The sequence below is a fragment of the Onychomys torridus genome, chromosome 11 (genome assembly GCF_903995425.1).
Source record: "Onychomys torridus chromosome 11, mOncTor1.1, whole genome shotgun sequence".
In the NCBI taxonomy this organism is placed as follows: domain Eukaryota; kingdom Metazoa; phylum Chordata; class Mammalia; order Rodentia; family Cricetidae; genus Onychomys; species Onychomys torridus.
In genome coordinates this window covers 54,417,309-54,439,546 of record NC_050453.1, presented here as the reverse complement: position 1 = coordinate 54,439,546, position 22,238 = coordinate 54,417,309, and the positions used below count along the sequence as shown (strand labels likewise).

Here is a 22,238-nt window from a genome sequence, read left to right as displayed (position 1 = left end):
CAAAACATTTATTTACTTTTAACGTGAATGGGTTATTGCCTGCATGTATGTTTGTGCACCACATGCATGCGGTGATTGCGAAAGGCCAGAAGAAATTGTAGGAGTTCCTCGAGTTAGAGTCACAGATGCTCCCGAACCACCCTTTAGGTCCTGGGACCCAAACCCGGCTCCTCAGCAAGAGCTCTTAACTGCTGAGTCATCTCTCCAGCCTCTGATTTTGTTAGCTTTTATATTATTCATGTCTCATAGATGTAACCAAAATTTATTTTGTTTCATTAAATGTTTTCTTTTGAATCATATTCCATTTCCGTAGACTTCCCCTCCTGCAGGAAGCGGCATGGCTACTACGTCTTGCCCACCATTGTGTGTCCTTGGCTCTGCACTCTCCAACTTGAGTGCTTTTCTTTTCTGGGTTAGACCTGCCTGTGACCCTAAAGTGAAGACATGCTTTTTGAAGCCAGGCATACATTGTTTATGTATAGGAGCATTGACGAGTTCCTAAGAATACATTTGTCTCTTTTGTCAACTATGATGTTCATTACCTCCTGAAAAAATTACAGATAAAATTCTATTTTCCGAAAACTTGGGGAATCAGTTTATATAACTGTATATGCCATGATTTGATTCTTAATCCATAATTAATTGCATTCATGTCTCCCATAAATAACTATTCATGTGTATTCTTTTGGACTGTCTTTATTATTCCATAAAGTTTCTTTTATTTTTTTTAAATTAACATACTGTGTAAGACAATTTTGAGGTCAGATAAAAGATTATTTAATCACATTAATAACATCTACTTTTGAATAGTACCTTTTATGGTAGCAGTCATGATATAATTTTAAACATTTGTTTATTGTCATGGATGTAATTTATATGATCATATTTGAAAAAGTGCAATTCTTCTCACTGTATAGTATACATTTCTGAATTCATCTATGAGTTGACATACTTCAGTGAATTCTTCTTTTACTGCCTTATATGACCTGATTTATTTAATGTGTTCAATATCTTACAGTTAAAAATAATTTATAAATAATTTTTGTAATTATGGGTTACCCACTATTTCATTTCAAATTCTAAGTTTTAATTAAATACCTGTTTTTGGCTATTTATTTCACCTTTGTTCAACTTTCATAAATTAATAATTATCTAAAAATATAACAGTTTTTTTTACTTGCATTTTGACCATTCCCTTCAGTGGTAAATATTATAATAAAAAATTGGATGAGAAATATCTTTTGTAAAAGCAGCAAATAAAAGATAATGTACTGTAATTTTTGAATGCACCTTTGCTTAGGCAGATTTTTAGATGCAGGGGAATGACATCAATAAGCCTGTGTTTTAGGAGTGTATACAGAGCAGGGGCTGTTTGTTAGAAAAGATGTTGTCTGGACCATGTGGGATTGGTGACTGGGACTGCTAAAGCCCTGAACTCGAAAGTTTTCCTCTTGTCTCCGTGTTAAACAATGCAAAGTTTTACCCTATGGTCAAATGACATCTTCATCAGGTTCTCAACAGGATACCTTAGTTAATTTTCAGCTGAGTGCTTGACAGGATTTTCTCTTTGGCTAGCTTGTTGGATGAGAGTCTAGGCAAGGAGACGCTTGGCTCTCTCGCAGGACTTCTCAATTTCATTACTGTGCATGTTGAGTAGGAGCAGCCTCCTCTGATGTGGGGGCTCCATGCCCAAACAGGGACAAAGACGTAGCTTTTGTTCTTGAGAGAGGAGCTAATCCGACTGCAGCATACTGTGAAAACTCATTATGGGAGGGGAAAAGTGTCTCTTGGAAGGTGGAGGCTTAGCAGTTTAACCTCTGACCATAAAATCTTGCAGAAAGCAGGAAACGTGTTAGTATGGCAGAGAAGGAAAGGAGACATTCATGCAGGTCTGTGTGTTGAGCTCCTAAAAGCAGGTCAAGTGGGGACTGTCGGAGATGGGCCCTTGAATTCTGAGAAGAAAGGCAGATTGCCAAGTGTGGCTTTTGAAAGGCTCACTATTCTCAAGCAGTTACTTAACTTCTTACCTGGAAGACAGTGTATAGCAGACTTGGAAGTCTAACATTTTCATTTGCTCTTTTCTCTGAGAAGGCCCATTGCAGACCTTTGCCATATACTGATTATTTACTGCTTACTGTTGCCTATGAAAGCCTTGGTACCCATTTTCTACATTGTTTACCCTGCTTTGCTTAACATGATGGTGTGGATTCACAGAAATATGTATCTGGTCATATTTAAAGGCCCCCAGTTTTCTCTGTGTACTTTGGCATTTATTCTGTTAATACAAAGGTCTCCTAGAGGTCACCATTGTACAGTTGAAAGGAGGAGCTAATTACTTTAGTGTGGAAAGGGTCTGGAGACTTCTTTTTGAACTTATATTGCTATTCTGAATACTGATAATGTAATTATATGTAAGTGATATTTGATAGAACTTAAATGTTAATCCCTGTCTTCATGACTAGACCAGGATGAACTAATTGTTTCCCTTTGCCCTGCCAATACAGATCCCCCTCAGATGGCAGTGTTGGCAATAGTTAAGGCTTTGTGCAGTTGGGCCCCTGCTTAGCTGCACCAAGTATGTACGTTACTCCTGAGAATAGCAGTTTTGAGTATATTCTAACAGAACATGATTGAAGGAGATAAAGGCTATAGGAGGAGGGAGGAGGAGAGAGTTGGTGCTGACTTTCTGTAAGAAGTAATGACAAGGGAGAATAACAGGAGAATGTGGTGAAATTAAAGTGACAAGTTAGATACCAACTAGTGAAGCTACAATGTAAGGCTCTAAATTTGAATTACAGTAAGGAGCTGTAAATATAAAGATTCACTGGGGAAGCTGGTTCTGGAGGCACATGCCTATAATCCTAGCACTTAGGCTGAGGCAGGTAGATCACAAATTCAAGGCTAGCCTGGGCTATATAATGTGTTTTTTTTCCACCCCTCCCCCATTTGTTAGGGGATTTACTATGTAAAACAAACGTAAAAGTATGGTGCTATATAAAACCAAAAAAGGGCTGGACTTTGTCAGGTCCTGGGTGAGGGAAAGAGTGTATATGTGCAGAGATGGAATGGCAGTAACCTATCATTTTGGTTGGTATAGTTTTCCATTTACCGTGGCCAGGTTAGTACATTGTAATTCTTCTTGGCTTGCAGTACTGCATGCTAATGATGGTGAACATGGTTACAAGGTTTCCTGCATGTTAGGGACTGTTCTGAGCAGTGCATGTGCACATGGCTGTCCTCACTACTCATCCTACATCCTTTAAGGAGTGTGCTGTTATCGCCAGAACTTTATGAGGTGGAAATCAAGGCTGAGTGTAAAGTCGCTTGAGAAAAATCCCGTCCTCGTACTGAAGTAGAGTGGGACGTATGTTCATGGAGTCCAACTGCGGAACTCAGCCTTCTATGTACCACACTGTGAATTCTTAAGGAATTCTCTGAAGGTGTAATTAAACACAACCTAAAATGTTAAACTTCAAATGATTTCTCTTTTAAAATTTCACTTCATTAGAACATCTTGCTAAAATAGCACCTTATTGCTTACTTCTGTAGAGAAAAGACTGGCAAATGGACAACTGAGTCGAAGGATTTTATATTCCATCTTATGAATTTTCTGTTTGTCTTTTTTTTCTGCATGATTTTTAGTTGATGTTTGTTTTTATGAGTGTGTAATTGCCTTTGCTGCTCCAAATGACAGATTCTCCTCATTCTAATTTTTTTTTTCCCTTTTTTTGTTTTTTCGAGACACGGTTTCTCTGTGCCTTTCCTGGATCTCACTCTATAGACCAGGCTGGCCTGAAACTCACAAAGATCCGCCTGGCTCTGCCTCCCGAGTGCTGGGATTAAATGCGTGCGCCACCACCGCCCAGTTCATTCTAATTCTTTTACTTATCTGGTTTATCATTTGGCTATGACCACTCTGAGGAAGTCAATGGAGTAAAGCAGAATTTGCTATTTCTCAGACTCCCCAGTGCCAATGACCTGTGAGTAATTAATTGCCCATTCTATTAAATCATAGGGTGTCTTGGGGTTCTATTGCTGTGAAGAGAAACTGTGACCACATCAACTCTTATAAAGGAAAGTATTTAATTGAAGTTTGCGTACAGTTTCAAAAGTTTAGTTCATTATCATCATGGTGGGAAACATGGTGGCATGCAGGCAGACATGGTGCTGGAGAGGTAGCTCGAGAATTCTACATCTGGATCTGCAGGCAGCAGGGAGAGAGAGAGACACTGGGCCTGGCTTGAGCCTTTGAAACCTGAAAGTGCCCCCCCCCCCCCCCCCCAGTGACACACTTCCTCCAACAAGGCCACACCTACTCCAACAAGGCCACACTTCCTAATCCCTGTCAAATAGTGCTATTCTCTAATGAACAAACATTTAAATATATGAGCATATGGTAACTGTTCTTATTCAAACCACCACATAGGGTTACCATATCACTAACATTTGTGAGAGACAGTATGCTCCTTTAAGGGTAGTTGATTCTATTTTATATGGAGATATTTTATTTTCATAAATATAAAGGTCTATAAAATTAATGCATCTCAAACTGTCAAGTTCCTGTAATATGTATAGAGCAAGTATAATTAAACGATTTGTTTCCGACTTTTAAGTTCAAGGACAATGGTTTATTATTATCATCTGTTATATATTTATTTTTTTCTGAGTTTCTGAGAGAGTTTCATTGTATATTCCATGCTGGCCTTGAATACTTTATGTAGTCTGGGTAGACTTTGAACTTGCAGCAATCCTCCTGTATCAGTCTCATAAGTTCTGGGATTATAGACAGGTGTGTCACACCTGTTCATTTTAAAGTATAACCTTAGAATCAGCAAGAATTATAAGCATTCTCCATATTTTGGTTCTAAAAGCCATTAGAACAAAGAACCAAAAAATTCAAGTTTGTGGTTGGTTTCTTTTTGATTAAGTTTTTAAAAAATACTTACTTATTTTGATTTTATGTGTGAGTATTTTGTCTGTGTGCATGACTGGTAGGTATTTGAGGAGGCCAAACAAGGGTGGGTGTCAGATCTCCTGGAACTGGGATTACAGGTGGCTGTAAGTAGCCATGTGGGTGTTGGGAACTGAACTTATGTCTTCTGCAAGAGCAGCCAAAGCTCGTAACTGCTGCTGTCTTTCCAGTTCCTTTTGGTTCACCTTAAAGAATGGTTTGATGGTTAGAAAGATGACTCAACTGTTGAGACCCTCACACTCTTGCAGAAGACTATGTTTGGTTCTCAGTAACCATGTTGGGTGGCTCACAATTGCCTGTAACTCTAGCACCAGGAGCTGACACCCTCTTGTGAACTTTGAGGGCATATGTCCTGTGCATATGCCTACACATAAACATATATAGACATACACACACACAACTGAAAGATAATAGAAATGTTCAAATAATTATGTTTTCCTTCTAGTTTAGCTGTTTTCAATAGTGAACCCACATTTTATTTGAGTAGAATAGATAATACCTGCTGCCTTGGGAAATGGCATGGGCTCTGTCTTCTACCACATTTTTGCATTTTCTGTAGATTTACTCTGTTTGTTCACATTATCCAACTGTGTTGGAACACTTACAAAATAATCTAAAAACATTTAACTTTGAAATAGGCCATTTACTTTTTCTACCTATAAAAAATATATCTATATATCTCTCTATCATCTATCTCTCTATCTCTCTATCTATCTATCTATCTATCTATCTAACTTTTTTTAAGACAGGCTTTCTCTGTGTAGCCCTGGCTGTCCTGGAACTCACCTTGTAGATTGGGTTGGCCTTCAACTCACAGAGATTCACCTTCCTCTGCAACTCTAGTGCTGGGAATAAAGGTGGGTGATACTACCACCTGTGAAAGGATATATTTTTATAGTAAATTGAGTTGGAGAGATGGCTAAGTGATTAAGAGCACTCACTGCTTTTGCAGAGGACACAGGTTCAGTTCCCAGCACCCACATCAAGTGGCTCCCAAACACCTAGAACTTCAGTTTTAGGGCATCTAACATCTTCTGGGCTCCAAGGACAACACACGTGGTGCACTTAAATTCAGACAAATATGCACACACACACAAATATAAAATAAATCTTAAAAATTATTTTCACTCTCTCTTCTAAATTCTGTGCTCTGTACCTGTGTTTCTTAAAGTGCATAATATGGGTGCTGTAAGGTACAGTTCTTTAGTTCTTACATTTCAAAACTGCTTTTATAATGATGCTGAAACATTATTGTCTTTGTAATTCCATTTTTTAGAGACTTGTTCACATAAAGTTATTGCTTTGATGATTAGTAAAATGTATGCTTGCATTTTTTTTTTCTATTTTGCTAATTTATAAGTTTTAAATTTTAGCATGGCAAACATTTGTCTTGATTCACACTGATTCAAGCTCTTTGGTGACCTCAGTGATATACAAGCCCTTTCAATTGATTCTGATACTAATATGATATATGTTGCAAGGCTAACTAAAAACAATGTGGGTCAAGTTCAAGGGACAGTTTCTTTCTAGTTACTATTTATTCGCCATTTCTTTCATGAAGTAGGGTGCCTTCTCAATTAGTAATGTGGCTTTCCTTTGTTAATGTACTTGTTAACTTTAGATGATGTCCTGAAGATGTACAGAGCATTCTCTCTGATACCCACCTGTTTATCGCTGTTTTGAGTATCCTCAGCAAAGGCAATATGGGTTTATTTGACTTGGACTTCCACATTCCAGTCCATCATGGAAGGAAAACAGTTCAGGACCTCAAGGCAGGAACTGAAGCAGAGGCCGTGGAGGAGTGCTGGTTACTGGCTTTTTCCTGAAGGGTTGATCATTTTGCTTTCTTGTACACCTCAGGACCACCTGCCCAGAGGAGGCACCATCGCACATCAATCATTAATCAAGAAAATGCCCTACAGACTTGGCTACAGTCATTCTGAGAGTGATACTTTCTCAATTGAGGTTTGTCTTCCTAGAGATGTCTAAATTGGTGTCAAGATGACAAAAACCATCCAGCATACTACATACTTAATTTCTTTTAAATCATAATCAGATTCTAATGTTAGATCAGTATGGGTAATTCTCAAAAAAAGATGAAATTTATGTTAAATAAGTAGATATTTAGGAAGAAATTATGTAAGTTCATTGAATAGAGAGTGAAAAAGAAAACTTTCAATTAGAAAACCAAAAAGGTTACTTTAACGAAGCAAACATCTGGAATATGAAGCGTGTTCTGTCTTCAGGAGGTTTGGTTATGAGAAGATGAAATATTGTAGCTGTATAAAGCAGTGTAATATTGCTGGCTTGGGCAGTAGCCATGCCAGCAAGCGAAACAGGCTGCAGTTTAGGAAGACTGCCTCACAGCCTAAGTCCAGAGTAATGATAGAACTCAGAGAAATGTGCAGAAAGGAACATAGCATTTCTAGAAGGAGTTTCACTGTCCGTAGGAGTGTAAGTAAATCCTCAGGAATGGGAATAGTGTGTGAAACATAGACATTTACATTGGAGTGTGGTGGAAATACATTTAGATAGGAAGGATGGAATCAGGAAGTGTAGAGCTTCGCCACAATTAATTGGCCTTAATATATGGAGCTATTTGTTGTTAAAAATTGAATATCTTAGTGAGTCATCAATGGCTAGGTCTGTCAGGAGATTTTGTTCAGGTCAGCAGTAGGGAGCCTCTGAATATTTTTTTCTGTGGAAAGCATATTATACTCTTAAGATTAACTTCATGGCAGCTGGTTGAGAGGAGCCAAGTGTCAGGAAGGCTCATCAGGTGATATGGATTGAGAGTGGGATGAAGACAGAAGAGGAGGCATGGATGGCAGCTACTTTTCAACAAGGTCTAATGTGATTAGGAACTGATTAGACACAGAGGATAAAGAAGACAAGAAGGCATAGAGAAACTGCTGCTGGGGTTGTAGGGTTTGGTGTCTCATTCCATCCTAAAGTGAGGGGAATGGGATTCATTTTCAGATACTGGCTAAGAGGCTAGTACATAAAGTGGTAGAAACAGTGGCTCAGGATGACGGCGGTGCTTGCTTGTGCTTCCAGCATCCCTGGAGGCACTCTGCTCTCTGGGTGACATGGCAGATTAGACGGACCTGGAAGGAGAAGTCTTTCAAATTCCAGAGATTTTCAGTTTTGCATATCTGCATAGACTAGACTATTTAGCATTGCTGAACAGAACATGTGAAAGCCCAAATGCTGTCTATTCTGAAACTTGAGTGTTACACCAGCACTATCTGTGTATCATTCTGGTTTTAGTATTAGTGTCAATAAGTGATTGGAATTTGAAGAGGATGCAGTTCTTACAAGGTTTGAAAAGAAATTTTCTTGTCTTTAAAACATTATTTTTAGATTTATTTTATTTGATGTGGATGAGTGTTTGATTGTGTGCATGTAATTGCAACTTGTGTGTGCCTGGTGTCCACAGAGAGAAGAGGGTGTGGTGTCCCCTGGAACTAGAGTTACAGTGGTCGTGAGCTGGTGTGTGGGCTCTGAGAACTGAACCTGGAGTCTCTGCAAAGGCAACAAACGCTCTTAACCAGGGAACTGTCTGTCCAGCCTTGAGAAAGTTTCTTTACAGAAAGATTAGGGCAGTGATTCTAAGTGCAAACTCTCATTTTGGGAAAGTTAAAAAAATTTACAGATGCCTAATAACATATGCACTGGAGCCACGGGACTATTTGGGAAGTTAACAAAAACAAAAACAAAAACAAAAACAAACAAAAAAAAACTTATTTGGGGAAGTAAAACAAAACAAAATAAAGTAAAAACCAGGTACCTGATAATGTATGCTCCATAGCCAAGGGATTACATTTTAAAAGTGATGTTCCTTAGGTAGTTCTTTTGACAAAAGTTGAGAATACTACATTACATATAGGAAATGATTTTCGAGTGACCGGAAACAGCTTTAGAAAGCTAGTTTTTAAAAATTGCTTATGGGAACTACCTATTCTCCCCTTCACCATTTCAGGTAGAGAAACAAAGGATTAAATTCTTGTAAGAGAGATTTAGTTGTACTGTCATGTTTAGTGGACAATTAGGAGGGAGGCTGGAAGACTGGAGCAGTCCCTCAGTTTGTGGGAGCACACGCCTGCTTCAGTGGAACCTAATTGATCCTGACACACAGGGAAGGTCTCCTGTCACCAGTGATATCTGATCATCCTTATGAGTTTGTCTTACATGGTCAGTTGGCCTCCCAAACTTGATGTGCTCCTGGAGTCTCAGAGGTAGAATCAGTCCAGCTGCCTCCGAGACAATGCCTGTTTTCCATTTGAGTGCACAGTTGACCCCCCCCCCCCCAGACAGGTTTTTTTCTGTGTAGCTTTGCACCTTTCCTGGAACTCACTTTTGTAGACCATGCTGGCTTTGAACTCACAGAGATCGGCCTGCCTCTGCCTCCTGAGTGCTGGGATTAAAGGCGTGCACCACCACCGCCCAGCCCACAATTGACTTATAACTCCAATAACTAATAATTATTTTTTAAGGAAAACTGGTGAAAATTGTCCTAGGACTTAGTTATTAGTAAGCATGTTCAGACTATTAGGATTTTCCCCCATCTAGGAAATTATTCCTGTTGTAAGTATTGGCATTATACTTAGCAGTCATAATGCTGACCTCAAGGGTTAAAGATATACACCCATTTTCAGTTCAAGACAATTCTGAATACCTTCTAGGAATATGTTTCCCCCAAAGTTATTCTATTTCATCTTTTCCTCATTTTAAAAATTGCTCCTTTGAAGATCTCATATTATATGTATTTTTATTACATTCTCCTTGCTCCATTCCTTTTAGAGCCATGCCCTCTTTCCTACCTACCTTTTGTTTTATTTTTTTAACAATTCCTGCTCCCCACATCCTTTTAGATGTGTGGCCTTCAGTTGGAGTATGATAGGCCTACAGGGCCATACCCTTAAGGAAAGCCAGCTTTCCTTCTCTTGGTAGCTACCAGTTGTTAATTGCTTCTTACCTAGGGCCTGGGACTTGGTGTTCATTTCTCCTCTCCATGCAGGATTTGACCGTGCTGGAGCTTTCCCAGGTCTTGTGCATGGCACCACAGTTGCTGTGAGTTCATGTGTGCTCTGTTGTGTCTGGAGAACACTGTTTCCTTGTCCTCATCTGAGGCCTCTGGCTCACAGAGTCTTTTCCTTTTCTCTTCTGCAGTTCTCCCTGAGCCTCGGGGAGGGATGTGATATGGATGTTACATTCAGGGCCGAGCACTCCACAGTCTTTTCTCTGCACCTTGACCAGTTGTGGCTCTCTGTGTTAATTGCCATCTACTGCAAAAAGAAGCATCTCTAATGAGGATTGGAGGAAGAACTATCTATCTATCTATCTATCTATCTAATTAATTAATTAATTAATCACTTAAATTCTAGGCAACATATTTTGATCATTTTCTTTCCCCCCTTCAAGTTCACCCAGATCTACCCTACATCATTACCCACTCAAGTTCTTGTTTCTTTCTTTCCCTCAAAAATAAAACAAAACAAAACCAAAAACAAACAAAAGCTAAAACCCAAGGAAACAAACAAAACAAAAACAGCAAACCATAACAAAAACAACAGCACACACAAACCCATGGAGTCCTTTTGTGTTGGCCACCTTCTCCTGGAGTGTGATTGGTGTACACACTCAGTGTCACTTGAGTGGAGAAAACTCAGTTTCCCATTCCTCTCAGGTATCAGTTGTAAACGGATTCCTGGCTGGGGTAGGGCTTTGGGCCTACTTTTCCTTCTCCACAATGAGACTTGTGTGACTTGAAGTTATGCAGATGCAGTGCATTGTATCACAGTCTCTGTGTGTTCTCATGAGCACCAGTCTTGTTGTGCCTGGAAGACACTGTTTGATTGGAGTCATCCTGGTTTTTACAACCTTTCTGCTTCAAGGAAACTTCTCTTTTCAACAGATGGAAATTGGAGTTAGTTTTTGTTCAAGGTGATAGAGATGAGTCTAATTTCTTTTTTTCTTCATCTAGTTTTCTCAGGACCATTTGTTGGAGATACTTTTTTTCCTCCAACATATGTTTTGGGATCTTTGTCAAATATTAAATGGCTAAAGTTATGTGTACTCAGTTTGAGTCTTTGATTTTCTTCCATTGGTCTGCATCTGCATTTGTACCAGTACCATATTATTTTTTATTACTATGGTTCTGTAATATATCTTAAGATAGGGAATGTTAATACGTCCAGCATTGTTCTTTTTGCTCAGGATTGTTTGGCTATCTGGGGTCTTTTGTGGTTGCATATAAATTTTAGGATCAGTTTTTTTGTTTCTGTGATGAATAAGATATGGATTTGGATTTTAATAGAGATTGCATTGAATCTGCAAAAGGCTTTTGGTAAAATGGTCATTTTCATAATGTTAATTCTATCAACCCATGAACATGGGATGCCTTTTCATTTTCCACTTTCTTTTTCTATCTCTTTCTTGAGAGGTTTAAAGTTTTCTTTATAGAGGTCCCTCACGTTCTTGCTTAGGTTTATTCCTAGGTATTCTTTGAGGCTATTGTTAATGGAGTGTTACTATGCTCTCTTCCTCTGTGTGTTGTTGGTATATAGAAGAGCTCTTCATTTGTGCAAATTGGTTCTGTGTCCTGCCATATTGTTGACTTTTGCTTATGTCTTTTAGCAGTGGAGATTCCTTTCAGTTGTTCTGAAAGTATATTTTGGCTACACTCCTGTTCATACAGTTTTTTTTAAATAACTAACATGCTTTCTTAGATGTTTTGAGTATTCTATTTCACGGTTTTTTTGTCTTTTATTGCTGCTTTTAAGAAGTCTGCTGTCAGACCTATAAATACAATCTTTTTTCTCCCTTCTTGGAAGTTTTTGGAAGTAGCTTTGTATTTGTAATTTCGTTGTGATGTCCCCAGGTGTATCTGGGAATCCTGCTTGGCTTTTGTGGTTCCTCACTTGGAAGATTGTCTCTCATCAGTTTTTGGAAAGTTTTAAAATCTTCTCATATTATTTTCTTCCTTTCTCATTGCACACACTTTTCTCGTTTGGTGTAGACCTTTAGAATTCTAAGTAGAGTTGTTACTGTGCTGGTTCTTGTCAACTTTACACAAACTAGAGTCACCTTGTAAGAGGGACCTAGATGGAGGAAATGACCTCCTTCTAATGTGTGTGTGTGTGTGTGTGTGTGTGTGTGTGTGTGTGTGTGTGTGTGTGTGTGTGTGTACACGTGTGTGTACACATCCACCACACATGTGCAGAGGGCAGAGGACAGCTTGTGTAAGTCAGTTTTCTCTTTCCACAATGTGGGCACTTAAACTGAGGTCTGTAGACTTGGTGGCAGTCCCTTTCACAGAGTCCTCTTGCCAGCCCACTTTGCGGTTTAGTCACTGAGGTTATATTTCTTAAAGTTCTGATTTTTAAAGCTTACCTTTCAAAAAATAATCATATTATTTGTTTTGTCTTGAATCATTCTTATTTAGAAATTATATCTGTGTTTATTATACATGATGTTTCAATTATTTTAGTTTCTTAAACCTTTGATGATGTTTGACATTTGGCAAGATCTGAGTTGACTTTTTCCAGAGGTATTTGTCCCTGAATCTACCACATGACTGAGGTCACAGGCTGTACCTAGGCTTGGTAAATACAAACATAAAGGAGGTGAAAAATTAATTCATTTAGAGTAACTTTTTTTTTTTTTTACTGAATCTCATGTTAAATTGATTCTCCATTTAGTATGATTCCAACTTGAAAATAGTCTAGAAAAAAATGTGCTGAGTGCTTAATTTGGTAATATTTTATTACAGGTGCAGTTTCTACCCTAATAATAGTTTTAATAATTCTCTGCATAATAAATATATTTTCAGATTTGTAAGTTTTAAGTTCATTTTTATAATTAGTATGATTCTAACCATGAACTTTTGCTTATTTTGAAATGACTAAAACTCTGTTATGTCTAAGAGTGTAAGAGTATGTTATACTTTGTTACCTTTGTGTTAAATCTGAAAGCCTTTGACCAAGGTTGTGCTTCAACTCATAATATTTTGCTGTAATATGAACACTATTTAAAATAATTATGAATAAAAGAAACTGTCTTATGATAGATTAAATTTATATTTCTGAATGATGAAGTTATTTCTTCTAACTAGTGCAAAGAATTAAGTATACTGAATATTATGAATAAAATATACCTCTTAAAGTTGTATCTTGTACAAAGAACTAACGCTGTAACTTAAAGCATTGCTTCTCACCTTTGAGGAAACCAGGAAGGTAGGTGATGAGGGCATGCTGTACTATTAGCTGTGTCTGTCAGGGTTGTGTCACAGAACATCTTTCGACAAGTGACCTCCTCACTTTTTCTTCTATGTCCTTATCAAAACTTTTGTGTTGGCTTTTAATGATTGGTATCTGAAAAACGTCAAAACATTGATTCTCGGTTGTAAGCTCCTTGTCATAGATTAATCAAGATTGAACATCTGTGGCACAGCATTTCTTTCCCTTTTTGTTTGTTGATTTAAACAAACCCTCTCCTGAAGGGCCCTTGGGACAGATGGCCCCTCACTGTTGATGGTCGATTGCCATGGTCACCCACAGCTTCAGAAGAGTGCGTGAAGAAAAGAAATTGCTTTCTTTGTCAAGGTGTTTTCAATTCAATTCTCACCCATTAGCCCTGTTTGGTTAAGTTTGGAATTACTCTATCAGGTGATTGATGAGGGTTCCTGTTTTATCATAATAGGTCCTGTTTAAAAGGGATGGAGGAAGCAAAATGATGTAACTAATATGTTATGTGGTGGCTTATATTTTCCCAAGAATCTTTAAAGTTCTATTTCCTTTGCCCAATTGGAATTTGCTAAATATCTAAGCAAAAAGAGCACCCTCATTTTGAGTTGTGATACTAATTTTAGATCATTCTAGAAGAAACATTTAGAAAGACTAGAATTAAACTTTGGTTTGTATGGTTGGAGTTTCAGAACCACCCAAAAATATTTTACAGAAGTAGATTGATTATCCATGTGACTTTTAGAATGAAGTCATCAGCAAGGGGACATTGAATTAGACCTCATGTGACAATTGCTTATGTACATTTTTAAGATAGTAAAAACAATGAAAACATTTTAAAATTGCTTTAAAATACGTATATTAGGTATGTAAAGTGATGAATATAAGTGTGGTCTTCTTTGCAAGTGGCTATTATAAAACATACTAAAACAAGGCTTTCATTTCTCTTTAAATTATATATAATGATTTAACTTATATTATTAAATGATGAATTATATTAATGGTAGTGTAATAGTATTTGAGTACTATTAGTGATTAATGTCAGGTACTGTTTATAGGAAGTCTTTGGAGTTTAGACTTTTTCTTTGCATGAACTATTTAATATTTGGTTTGATGAAAATATCTTAGCCAAACTAAAATAATCCCACTGTGAATGTATTTTAAAGCACGGCCCTGTGAGTGAGCAAAGAGCTGTGTTTTTCAGAGCGCAGCAGAGCAATAGTAGAGCATGCACACTCTAATCCTGCCTGCAGTAGTGTCTAGTATAGAGACAAAGACATGGAACTCTAAGTCTCCATGCAGAAAAAGCCTGGGGAGGGCTCTCTTTCATTCAGAAAATTCTAAGGTTCTGTCTACAGAGCATGAACTTTTTCTTGAAACTATGAATAGAGAATGCAAACAGAGGCCTTGTTTTTATGACCACAATTATACTCTCTGTTCATTTATCCTTTTGGTTATTCAAATGGAACTAACCATTTAAATTGCATGAAATAAATCATCATAAGAAAGAACAGCAGAAAGTATTTCCTCACATAATTGAGAATGTGGGGTACAAAAAGATCCCTCTTGATAATCTAGATCAGTGGTTTTCAACCTGTGGGTCATGATCCCTTTGGCAGGAGCGGTTGAATGATCCTTTCACAGGGCACACCTAAGACCATTGGAAAGTACAGATATTTACATTACAATACAATACATTTACAATAGCAGTAGCAAAATTACAGTTATGAAGTAGGAATGAAAATAATTTCAAGGTTGGGGGTCACACAACCTGAGGACTGATTAAAGGGTTGCAGCATTAGTTTGAGAAACACTGATGTAGATAGTGGAATACGTGTACATTTACATATTCATTAGGGATAGAGGGAATGTTAGCATATATGTATATATGTGTAACTATAAGACTGTAGTCCTCCATGGTTGCTGCTAAAATGACTTAGCCCCAAATGCCGTGAAACAATTCAGTTTTGATGTGATTCTTTTCATTGGGACCTGAAAATAGAATTATAATGTTAGTATTTATTATCATGAAAAGCTTTTGGTAGTGTTGTGATTGATGGGTGATTTTCCTAGTTTTGTGAAGACACACATGTGTCTGCATATAATAAAGGGGACTCTAGGGGGTAGAGAGACAGCTCTGAGACTAAGAGCCCATGCTGCACAATCAGAGGTGTTGGAGTTTGGATTTCAGCACGTACATAACAAGCTGCAAACACTAGTAACCCGGCTCTGCAGGATCCGACGCCATCTTCTGGACAAATAAAGGGGATTCTGAATTGCTGAAACAGCTTAGAATGTTTATAGCTAACAATGATTAAGTTCCTTAATGCTAGTCTTTGTGAGATGGATGTGGTCTGTTATTAGTTCTTCAGGTTTGATCCTTACAGGATGAGCAGGGTCAGTAACACATGGAGTTTGTTAGACCCACGTATGCTAGATTAGAGGTTCTACGTGTAAGACCCAGCAATCTGGGTTGTAATAAGAGCTTTCATGACACTTTTGTTGCACACTGATATTGAGAGAACTGCTCACCAGTCCTTTAAGAAGTTCATAAAATTTTGTATTAATGATATATTTTGAAATATGAATTTTAATTGTCATAGTTGTGTGTAAGTACAGTTTTCCTGTCCCACCCGCCTGCTCTCAAATAATCACTCAGAGGTTTAATATAAATTATAAATGCTTGTCCAATAGCTCAGGCTTATTACTAACTAGCTCTTACATTTAAATTAACCCATATTCCTTGTTTATGCTCTGCCATGTGGCGTACCTTTATTAACATGGCACATTCATCTTTTGCTCCCTCTGTGCCTGCCTGGTGTCTCCTCTGACTCTGCCCTTCCTCATCCCATCATTCTCAGTTTGACTTTCCTGCCTCATTTTATCCTGCTCAGTTGTTGGCCAGTCAGTTGTTTGTTAAATCAATCACAGTGGCATATATTCACACAGCATACAGAAGGATTATTCCACAGCAGTTATGCCTGTTTACTGGGCACCTGTGAATCTTCATGGAAGTATTCAATGTGCTATGTTCATTCAGACCTTGATAAATGGCATGTTAATCACCTCTCGTGTGCTAACTTTAAAATAATTTGTACAAACATGTGACTATGTGTTTTATTAAGATTGAATGTTCTCTAATTCAATTTTCAGAAATTATTTTTTTCAAATATTGGTTATGTTCTTAAAATATGTGATATTACATAATTCAGAATACTTTTTTTTTTTGAGTGGGTATGTGGTGTGAATCACAACTTTGTATTACTAGGATGGTCAGAATGGGTGATATCTCTTCATCAGTGCTGTAAAGATATGCTTTGCTGTGGTGCATGCTGGGAAAATGCAGAGTATTGATGGTTCTGATCTCTGGCTTCAACAAGATCCTAAGTAACTGTGTAGGATGATTTCTTAAATCCTTTGCCATCAGATTGGATATAAAATTACAATCATGAATTTGAACTACTTTGGCAGATATGACTGAATTTATAATTTTAACTTTGGTTATCTAATGATATACTTTAAATATGTTTTATGTGCACATGAAGGATATTTATGTGAGACACTTAGGTAGGCAGATGAGGCTGTTCTTTAGTTTAACCAGAGTGGGGGAAGATAGATTGAGCTGGTAGATTTCAGTACCCTCTCTGAGGGGACAGAAGGCAGCATCCTGTTAGCAGTGAGCAGAGTCAGCATCCCACCAGCCATCTTGTTAGTCCACATTTGCTTCCATTTATTTGTTTTACTTCTCAGCCATACAGTTTCCAAATATTCATTGGTCACCTTTTAAAATGCATTTGTTATTTTGGTAATAACATATAACATGGATGGATTTTACTGAAAAAGTTCACTTTTTTAAGTTAGTATGTAATAACTAATTTGTAGTTATTACTATTCACATATTTAAGTTCTCCTCATCAGTTGTGGCTGACAGAAACCTTAATGTTGACTGAATTATCAGATGTCTTTCCCACTTGGGCTCTTGGACCATAATGGGAAATCCCACTTCGGGGGCTTTTAATGCCAGATTTTAACCGCTGTCTAACCTGAATACTTAGTATTACCTGAGCAACTGATTCATACCTCCTTGGTTAGTTTGCTTCAGAGAGCTTCCTATAGCATGAGAGTGGGGGAGGAACCAGCAGTTTTTATACAATCCTCTGCACTCTTTTCTCAGAATTACTGGGAGCTGTGCTTCCCACTTCCTTTTCCTATAACAGCAGAAAACAGCCTATAACAGCCTTCCTCCTGTTGAAGCCCCAGGCTTTGTCCTGATCAGGACCCCACTCCTGCCTTCTTAGGGACCTTGGGTGCCTTCTTTGCTGGCTTTCCACTAGGTCATTGGTTCCTGTCAGCATGCTCAGATGCATACTGTTATCAAAGATGAGGGCGTCTAGCTGAACATCCTGTCTCTGCTCTCAGCTTGTACAGCTTGCTTAGTTCCCTTTCTTGGACACAAACGTCTTGCCCAGTGCTTACTTCCCCAACGTTCCCTTTGTCTCTTTCCTCGGCCCTTCGTTCTTCCTGTGGCTTTGCACCTTTAAATGTGGCTGTCCTTCTGCCGCCGACACATCTCCACGACTTGCAGCGCTCATGAGGTTTAACTTCCGTCACTCGTCTCTAAGGGTGCGCCTCTTCCCCTGATGCCCAAGCCCGGCAGCTGTGCGGTCCTCCTCCCGGCCCTTCTTCCTCCCTGGTTGCTGACACTCCTCTTGCAATCCAGCCTCATCCCTTCCCGCTCTCCCCTAGTTATATTCCTGATATGTTAAACTTTGCTTACTTTTACAAAGGATACCCTGTTTCTTTTTATTCTTCAAGACATCATGCATATTCTTTCTCCAGCCTGGAATGTTCTCTGCTGCCCAAACCATCTTTGATCTAATACAATGTCAGTATGCAGGACCTCTTTCCTAGTTAGTGGTCCTATTGCTATGTAACACCATGATCAAAAGCAAGTCGGGGAGGAAAGGGATTATTTGGCTTACTTCCACTTTGTAGTCTATCAAGGAAGTCAAGGCAGGAACTCAAACAGGGCAGGAACCTGCAGGCAGGAGCAAATGCAAAGGCCATGAAGGGGGTGCTCTTTATTGACTTGTTCCCTTTGGGTTGCTCAGTTTGCTTTCAGAAAACCCAGATCACCAGTCTAGGGGTAGCCCCACCCACAGTGGGCTGGGGCCTCCCTCACCAATGCTTACAGACTTGATATGATTTTTTTTTGGAGGCATTTTCTTAATTTAGGCTCATAATACACACACACACACACACACACACTCACATTTCTCTATCTTTTCTTTTCTCTTTCTCTTTTTTTTTTTTTTTTTTTTGAGATAGGGTCTCTCTGTCCTGAAACTCACTATGTAGACTAGACTGGTCTTGAACTCACAGAGCTTCACCTGCCTGTGCTTTCTAAGTGCTGGGATTAAAGGTGTGCACTACCATGCCCTGCCTATATATACTCTTTGTTTAATTCTTCTCTTTTCTTTTCTGTAAATGGTAGGGATCTTGTTTTAACTTCACTAATGGTATCTCCATAAATGAAAAAGTAAAAATAAATAATAATAATAATAATAATAATAATAATAAAAAATTACATTTTCAAAAAAGTTACTCATTTTTATTTAATAATTGCTATTCACTTATTTTCAAAAGACCTTCCTTTGTTAGCAGCATTTCTTGAATTTACCAAGTGAAGGAATCTTCGAGTTGAGTTGAATTGTCCTGTAGTAACCTTGCTTAAAAGAGTGCTTTGTGTAAACCTAGACAGTCTTTCACACTCTGCCCATGAATGCTCTGGAGAACAAGAAGGCAAGGGTTTAGTTTTGTGTGAGAGGTGGAACTTAGATGGGCCACGGAAGTACTTATTATGGGGAAATACTCCAGGTTCTCTTTCCTAGCCAAGGCGGCTCTGGTCGGATGAGACCAAGAGCGTGTCACGCTTTGACTGACGTCTCCTTGTCTGCTCATGTTCTGTAATGTAGGTGAGTCAAGCTTGGACAAAGCTGGCATCACAGTTTTGAGAACTGGCTCAGCAGTCAAGAGCACCGGTTGCTCCTGCAGAGGACCCCTCTTGGTTTCCAACACTGACCTGGTGGCGCACAGCTGTCTGTGATTCCAGGGTCAGGGGAGCTGCTCTCTTCTCACACTCCAGGGCACCAGGCACATACATATTTGGTGCAAGTACACACATGCAGGCAAAACACTTATACACATAAAATAAAAGTCAATATGTATTTAAAAATCAAATCCACTCAAACAAGATACAAAGGTTGCACATTCTATTTTTCCCAAAGTATATAGTATCTGAACTATACTGGTTTTCTAGATGCATAATAATAAAGAAACTATATATTTAATTCATCTTTGAACTCCCCAGAATCAAAGAGATTTTAGTTATGTATGGAAATTAGGATTTTTTTTTTATCCTGTGATTTTTTTTTGTAGTTTAGTATAATCCACATTAGTATCTTTATAATTTTTAATTTTTGTTTCTTATTAAGGGCTAGAAAATATGAAATATCAAATTACAGGCTTTTTCTTACTTTATATTTAAAAAAACATAATTTAAAAACATTTGTGCTCATACCAAACAGTAATTTATTGCTATCTACAAGATTACTGATTTAACAAAACTTTGTGTACTTACAATGTAATTATGTGAGAAAGAAGTAACATGTTCTTCCTGTCAGCAACAGTGCGTCTGGGGGGATGTGGAGTCTCCCTGGACTCTGACTGGGGGACGAGCAGAGCGTCCCTGTCACCACTCAGGAGCCCCGCCAGCAGTTCCCATCCCTTCTCCCCTAAGAGCAGCACAAAATCGGCCCTGACAGATCAGATTGAGGATCTGGAGTAATCCTCAGGGAAGAGAAAATTCAGGCTTTGTTCGAAGTGACAAAATCGGCTTATTTTTCTCAGGGCTTTGGTTCCTTTGCAGTACTCTGAAAGGTCACTACAAACATGTAGTTGAAATAGAACCACGTAAGCAGTAACTAAGTTAATCCACTTCAAAACATGGGTGCACATGATTCTAATGCAGTTTTGCATGCTGCTGAAGGATGAGATTTATTTAATGAAAATAAATAGGATATTTTCCACTAGATGTTTAATCCAATAAACCTTTCATATAGTCGTTTGTTTTCCTTCTGTAAAATATAGTATATAGAAGAAAAATCACTGAATGAGCAAGGGGTTGTGTGAAAAGTGAGGCAACCAAAGCATTCAGCTATATGGAGCCAGAAGTAAACAAATGGTCAGGGTAACACTACTTAGACCTGATAACTTGCTCATATTCTGAAATAGCAGTTGACGCTAAAGTTGTGATTGACGAAAAGGGATAGTTAAATATCTGCCTCGAAGCCCATCCCATGCAGTGTGACTAGCCTGCCTCTGTGTGATGATTTATTTTTATTACTGGTAATTTACTATCATACTTTTTTCGTGAAGATTCTCCTGAGTATTTTTTGTTTTATGGGCTCTCAGTTTTGATAAAAGTACCACATGAACCTATACAATTTGGGATGTAATTATTTACAGGATCTGCAAGATAATTCTGCCTGAGGATTTCCAGTTGATCTTTGATGTTTTTTACATTAATTTCTGAAATGTAAACATTTGTTTTATATATATGAAGACAAAGACAAACCAGCTGATGTTGCCCTTCATAAATTTCTAATGTATTGTTTTATACAAGATGTTCTACATTGCTTATTTATGTGGAAAACTTTAATTCCTTAATTATTATTAAGTTAAAATTTTTGTAGAAGGCAAGCTTTGTTTGTAAGTAAAACAAAAAAATCTTGTTTAAACTACTATGGAAGTATACTAGACTAGCCAGCTTATGCTTAAAATGCTGCCGGCCGTCTATTGGATTTTGGAGTTAATGTTGAAGGAATTTTGCACCCTGATTTTTATTTAAAAATGTAAGTGGTGATAGTTGTATAATCTGCAGTAGTTGCTCAGTGACTGGATACAGAGTGGAGTCTCTGGTCCCTGAGGCTTTTACTTGGGGTGGAGTTTAGATGGACAGCATCTGTATGTTAGCTCTGTCATGGTGTTTCAGCAGTTTTTTCCAGAAATGCTATTAACCCACTGTTAATTACCCTTTAAAAACTCCTTTGGAATATTCAGTTTTGTTTCTGGCAGAATTAAGTACATGGCCAAGATATTTACTAGTACTAATTAGAGCCAACAATGCTATCTTTTACCACATTAAGAAGGGGTTGAGACACGTGGAGGTAAACAACTTGTATGAGTATTTATACAGCTGTTGATTTTTATACTCTTATCTAGAAATTAGTACAAATATAAGTCACATTTATTTCTTGAAATAGATTACAAAATCAAATTTATTTTTAAAAAGCTGTATTAAATTTATGCAATAGCTTACCGACTACTCAAAAGTTACTTTAGAGTTAAATTTGAGCATTTAAAACTGATATAAAGCAAAAATGATTATTGACATCATATACGCTTAATTGGAATTTAAAATGAAATTTTAAGGCAATATGCTTTGGTTTAGTCTCTGAGGCTATGTTTGGTTATTAGTATTACTTACTACTTTTATATTTTCATTTTCAAGCCAAAACTAGTGTTTTTATAAGTAGTTAAATTTAAAATGTATTGTAGAATGTTAGACTCCAAGGCATGCAAATAGTTTGCTAGAGGAATGATTTTTAGTAGCTTAAGTTATGGATTTTATTTGACTCTATTGTTAAGATTATTTAAATCTAAATGTCAAAATATTTAATTTTATAAAATACAGAGAAATTAACTTTATGATTGTGTTAGAAATATTAAAATTGATCATTTTAAGAATATTAGCATCTTCCTGTGCTTCTTTTAATAATATATGTCAATTGTTTGCAGGTCCTGTGGTATTGTGGAAATTCCCAGAGGACTTTGGAGATCAGGTTGGGAATATAAATTAAAAACATTTTAAGTGGATATATTACATGATTACTGTTTACTGCTGATATTGTGTATGAATAGCAGCAATTATTTTTCTCAATAAACTGTGAGAAAGAAAA

General features: G+C 37.6%; 1 protein-coding gene across 2 annotated transcripts in view; it reads left to right on the top strand.

The window, feature by feature from the left end:
- Dennd1b (DENN domain containing 1B) overlaps positions 1-22,238 on the top strand; it is a 219,998-nt gene that overhangs the window by 28,022 nt on the left and 169,738 nt on the right. For both annotated transcript variants that reach the window (XM_036202682.1, XM_036202683.1), the window contains exon 3: positions 22,078-22,121. In XM_036202682.1, coding sequence (XP_036058575.1) covers positions 22,078-22,121 — 44 coding nt within the window. The remainder of the gene's footprint in view (positions 1-22,077; positions 22,122-22,238) is intronic.